Here is a 6,000-nt window from a genome sequence, read left to right as displayed (position 1 = left end):
TGTCACTTAAATTAGGCCACACACACACACACCATCGTGACCGTGCACGCTGCACACACACGCATGCACACGCACACACTCCACCATGACCGTGCACTCAGCACACACGCGCACACACACTCCATCGTGACCGTGCACGCTGCACACACATGGACACACACGCACACACACACACACACACCATCGTGACCGTGCACACTGCGCACACACCCACCCCTTCATCGGGTCTTGCTTTACATGCAGGGGTACCCCCACTGATGAGAATGAGACCTCTGCTCTCAGGGAGATCGCACCCCAGTACTGGTCTGGGGACCGGGACCGGTCATTCACGGGGCCGAGGGCTGGGTACCCGAGGCCTATCTGTACTAGGTCGGTCGGCGAGCTCTGCTGGGTCCAGCCTGCCCGTCCCGGCCCCTCTAAAGGACTCTGGCTCGATGCTTTTCTTCTTTGGGTTCCTGAGGCATTTTCTGAAGGGTGCTGCTGTGCCTGTGCCTCTGTACTTGGGGACCTGCATGAGATGCCTGATGTGGTCAGTGCTACCTTTACAAAAGCCTGGGAATCTGGCGCGCCCTCCGGTGACCTTGTCCTGTGCTGCGTGCGTGGTCAGGGGCCGGAGCTCTGTCTCGGGGCTGGGAGGTGTGCGTCCTCTACCCTGGACCATCTTCACAAAGGCCTTCAGCAGGGTCATCTCGTTCCATCCTCTGTGTGAGGTGTGCTGGTCCCCACTCCCGTGCTTGACCTTGACCAGCCACCAGTCGGGGGGATTCAGAAAGCGTCCAGGTTGTGTTTACTGGTCTGTCTGCAGAATTGAAACGTGGGTTTTTACATTCTCAAGGGGCAAAGAGGATGAATTCTCTAAACATGACAGAATGGCATTGAGGTCCCCAAAATTCGTGTTGTTCATTATCATGAGAGGCTGGGTAACAAACAGCTGAGCCTGGGCTGGGGGCATGGCGGGCATCCCCACCAGGCAGCCAGCGACGGTTGGCAGCCAGAGAGGGACAGGGCGTCCATCCCTTTCCTTCCCCTCGGAGTAGTTCTGACAAATGAGACCAGCACGCTCCATTAGCTCTGAGAACAGTGACGCCCACGACGGCCTGTCCAGCGTGACCGAGAAATGGGGCGGAAAGGGATGGATATTGGCCAGGTGGTCCAGATCCCGGAGCCTGAAGGGCCATTTCTGCCATCTTCGAGTCTGGAACTGAGTTCCTCTGATTTTCTAGGACTGTTCGTGGACACACCGCCCCCCACCTGGCTGGCCAGCCCCCGGGGCCTGCCTCTGCGGGGCGGGTCCCTGAGCTGCTTTGCAACAGCCTCACTCAGCTTCTGTAGCCACGTTTTCCTCGGTCGTGTTGTCTGGATCTTTTTTTTACCTGCTCAGGCCTTTGTGGCTCTAACTTCTCTCTCTGAGATGCCTTGAGAATTCAATGTTCTCTCCTGAACGGTGGCAGTGCTAGGGGTGACTTTGAGGTGGACAGGGGCGACTGCGCTGTGGTCGAGGGCGCAGGTCAGGGTGACTGTGGTTTGTGAGCATCGGGGTTTCGTGGGAGAGGCACGGGGCTTGGGGATGTCAGTGGAGTCCACGTGTTCCCTGGGTCCACATTTGGGGCAGATGCATTTCAGTCTGGATTCACTGCCACCCCGAGGTCAGTTTCCTGTCCTTGGGCACCTCTCCAAACCCGTGCACACTCCTGCACCCTCAGCACATCCGGCTCTTGAGAGCACTTTCCTCATGAGCCCGAGGTGCTCTCCCGAGAACTTGAGGGGGCCTCGTGAGGGCCCCTTGACATCCAGGAGCGTCTACTTGGAGGGACCATCCTGGTCCCCGCAGGACGGCGCCTTTTCTCTATGCCGTGCTCTGGCGCCCTGACCCCTGCAGGTCCCTGCCACGATGGCCAGCAAGGCTGGCCTGTGCCCAGATGTGACTTCTGCCTGTGCACCAATGGCTGTAATAGGAAGTCAGGTGGGTTCGTACACCCGTTGGACAGAACTCTGAATAAATGGAGTCGTTATCAGTCCTTTCCCAGGGAATGCATCAAAATAGGGTTCAAAAAATTCCGAGCTTCCTACACGCAGGCCCCCAGGAGGACAGTGGGGCAGAGGGCCTGTGCTGTCTCTGCCTCCTTGCTTGCCCCGTCTGCACCCGCTCCTGCCTCGCCCCCGGGCCTTCGTCACCCTGCGGTCCTTGGCAAAGTCTTCTAACTGGGTCACCGCTTATCTACAGAAACCATTCTAATGTTGCATGCTCGTTTTTTTTTTCTTGTATTAAAAAATGTCAGGAAACATTAATACAAAACATGCTTTTATGTCTCATTAACGTTGTAAGTCCTACAATGTAAAATCTTAGAAGCCAGCCGGGCACGTTTAATGTTTCCGAGCTCTGCTGCCACCTCTGTCGTGCTCTGCATTTTGGAGGAAGGGCGGTGGCCGGGCGCGTTCATGGTGCAGGGCGGGGCTGCGACGGGCAGTGCACGCCGGGGGCGGGCAACGCCGCGCTCCAGTGGGACTTCCCGGCTGGACGAGACGACTGGCAGTCGCATTTCATCTTGACTCTCACTCGTGTCTGTTTCCTCGTTCTTGAATTTTCTGAACTTCCGTTTCTCTGCTCCTGTCCGAAAAACAAGACCCAAACGTCCTTCGGCTTTGACTTACCCCCGTGTCCCGTAGTCATGGCCATGCTTCCCGGCCTTGGGAGGGGGGCCACAGTGCCAGCTGGTGGGGCTGTTCCAGTCCACGCGTTCTTGCTGCCACACGTGGCCGTGTTGGCCACCTGATTCCTCTCGGCTTGTGTGACGTCAGCCATGTGAGCCCCGTCCGCACCCCTCCTCACTCCGTCTTCGTGATGCACGTGACGTCCTGACGCTCTGCCAGGCCCTCCTCCTCGCCGTGCACCCTCCCCTCCCATAGCCGTCGTTGCTGCCTGGAGGCTGTGGACCTTGCAGCCTCTTTCTAAGCCGGAAACCTTCGTAGGACCCTCTCTCCGTCTGCCTGCCCAGTGGGGTCCCTCGGGTGTCCAACAGGCAGCTCAGCTGTCCAAAACCAAACCCTAGTAATTTCCTTCTGCCTTAAGCACACTTTCACAGTTTCTTCTCCTCGGGTGGCATGCCATGTGGCTCCTCAGAGGACACACTCGTCACCAGGATGCCAGCCGTGCTTGATCCCACATCCTCACCTGCAGTCGATCACCTGGCAGTGGGGTCAGCCTGCCTTCAGCTCGCCTTTTTCGAGGCCTCGTCTTTCAAACCCACCACAGCAGCAGGAGCTCAGGTCTTTATTATTTCTTGCTTGAGCCATTGCAGTGGCCACTTGACCAGCGCCATGCGGCCCGTCCCCTCACCCGCCTGTGCAGCGTCACAGAGGGTCTCTAGCCTTGTTCGGATCACGTCTCCTCCACCAGAACATTCCAGTTCCCCACCCCTTTTCACCTTGCCCATCACGGTCCTGAATCCAGCCACTCATGTGCCCTTAGGCTCCCCACCCTTCTGAGCCGGTGACGTACTTCTTTGAATGCATCATTTGGTGTAGGCTTTCTGGCTTTATGTGTAGGGGAGTCCTTTTCCTGGACTGTCTTCCCCAGTGTGCGCCCCACATGGCAAATCGCTGTTCTTCCTGCTAGCGGGTGAAGGCCCCGCTTCCTGAAGGAGGCCTCCCTGACTCTCACCTCCCAGGTCACTGCTCACTCCCACCCTGATCTCCTTCACATGCCTGTGCATTAGCTCAGGGGTCTGGGAGGCCAGAGAGAGGCTGTGGCTCGTCACCAGCATATGTGTCACATCATGAGAGCGAGTCCCCTGCCCTGATCATCTAACCTGTGCCAGACCCAGACCTTCCAATTACCCTTGTAGTGCCTTGTGCCTCATACCCGTGAGTGGCCACTGCCATCGCACCCACATTAGAGATGAGGGCACCGAGGCTCAGGGAGGTGCCCCGATGGTCCTGCTGGGAATCCGGCAGAATTCGAGGTCAGACAGTGTCACTTTGGAGCGTGAGCTCTCAGCCCTCTGCGGATGGTCCCAGCAGACAGCTGTCCCTGGGTGAGCAAAGACCAAGAGGAGAAGAGAGGGGCTGACGGAGCTTGGGGCAGTGGCAGCTGGGCGTAGAGGGACACGGTGCTCTGGCTCTCCTGGGACCGAGTGAGGAGCCGCAGCTCAAACCGTTTCTGCGGGAAGCGTTTCCTCCAAAGTTGCAAATCACCTCATTCGTAGGTACACAGAATTAGGTTTGACCCCAGCATGTGTTTGTATCTGTGTGCACACTGTGCGACATGCGTGTTTATGTCGATGCACAGTCGCCCCGCCTTATCCAAGGCGGATGCGTTCCAGGTCCCCCAGTGGATGCCCAAAACTGTGGACAGTACCAAACGCTGTGTGTGCTGCCTTTTCCCGTGCGTACACGCCTGCGGTTAACGTATAAGTCAGGCACAGTAAGAGATGAATGGCGACTAATGATAATATGATGATGTACCGTAACAAGTTACGCGGGTGGGGCCCGCTCCCTCGCAGCAGCTCATCGTACTGTATGTCTGGCATCGGCGCACCGGACAAATGGGTGACTTACATCCCAGGGGGAACAGAGCAGCCCAGTGCAAGATTTCATCACGCTACTCAGAAGAGCCCGCAGTTTAAAACGAAGGGATTGTTTATTTCTGGAGTTTTCCATTTACTGTTTTGGGGCCATAGTTGAGTGTGGGTAACTGAAGCCGCAGAAGGCGAAATCGTGGATGAGGGGAGGCCTCCACATGCCCGTGAATTGTGTGTTTACACGGAGATGCACAGATAGAGTCATGCACATGCGAGTTTGTGCGTAAACTTACATAGCAACACAAGCGACTTCTTCATAGTCAAGTAACCTGACCCTCTCCACATGTCAGCTGGCAGACGGTGAATGTAATGTGCTTGAGAACAATGTAACATGCTAGGAAGACAAGCTTCTAGCAAGCACGAGTTGCCACTTGGTGGGTCTCCTGCTAACTGGCACCTGGTGTCCCTGCAGATTGCAGAGAGATCTTGCTTCCTATGGTGACGGATCAGCTCAAGTACCATCTGGAGAGACAGGAGGACCTGGAGGCCTGCTGCCAGCTGCTCAGCGACATCCTGGAGGTGCTGTACAGGAAGGACGTGGTGAGTAGTGGCCCCGCTTGCTCCAGCTGCCTGCGAGGTCCCCAGGGGAGGTGGCGCCGTGTAATTCACGTCAGCCGTAGCCTCGAGGTACAAAGGCACATCTGATTCCCTTAAAGGGAGATGGCCTTCAGTTTAAGGGCTAGCCTCTCTCTTTCTCTGTAGACTTGCACCCTCAAATTATCTTGATTTATGTATAAGGTGCGCTAATTACATTATGTTTATTCTTCCCCATAAGAAAATATTTTTAACTTTATATCCTGTGACTTCTCAGCTAAATGCCTCGCAGCTAAATCTAAAAGACTTAGATTTTGATCCTTAAGGTCAGACAAAGGCTTTGATGTTAAAAATTGGAAATAAACAAACAGAGGCTAATTACTTATATTTTTCTTTCAGTTCTTATTTTGTTAAGGAGTATGTACACATTTTTTGGTCAGTGGTGCTTCTGAGAGTTTTGGGAAGAACAACTTTCTGCCTCTTTCCCCTGGTTTCGCTCTCCGTGGGTAATTTCTTTCCGCTCTTTATTAGCTAGTTTTTCTTTTTTTTTTTTTTAATGGCATTGCCTTTTGCATTTCTACACTGTATGCTTTTCCCGCTGACTCTTTTTCTTAATCAAAAGTTAGTGCAAGCGCACGTGGGAAAGTCTCCCTCTGTGCTTCCGCACCCCTAGCGTAGCCACCATATACATTCGTTCACATGTGGAGTCATTGGCTCCCCAGGGGTCTCTGGAAAGGCGTATAGGGCCTTGGCCATCTCTTTCGTGAGCACTGGACAGACTGGCCCGGATGTTCACGCCAGCAGGGCTGGGTCTTAGCCTCTCTCCCACATGACCGCCAGACACCTCCGGTGAGCACAGTCCCACACCGACCCGCCCCTTCCTTTC

At 55.2% G+C, this 6,000-nt stretch overlaps 1 protein-coding gene across 1 annotated transcript in view; it reads left to right on the top strand.

The window, feature by feature from the left end:
- DOCK1 (dedicator of cytokinesis 1) overlaps positions 1 to 6,000 on the top strand; it is a 380,982-nt gene that overhangs the window by 125,959 nt on the left and 249,023 nt on the right. The window contains 1 exon segment of the mRNA XM_025047519.1: positions 4,993 to 5,120. Within this exon segment, the coding sequence (XP_024903287.1) occupies positions 4,993 to 5,120 (128 nt within the window).

The sequence above is a fragment of the Pteropus alecto genome, unplaced genomic scaffold, assembly GCF_000325575.1.
Source record: "Pteropus alecto unplaced genomic scaffold, ASM32557v1 scaffold74, whole genome shotgun sequence".
NCBI lineage: Eukaryota > Metazoa > Chordata > Mammalia > Chiroptera > Pteropodidae > Pteropus > Pteropus alecto.
The sequence above is the reverse complement of the archived record's forward strand: the minus strand, read 5'-3'. Positions and strand labels throughout refer to the sequence as shown.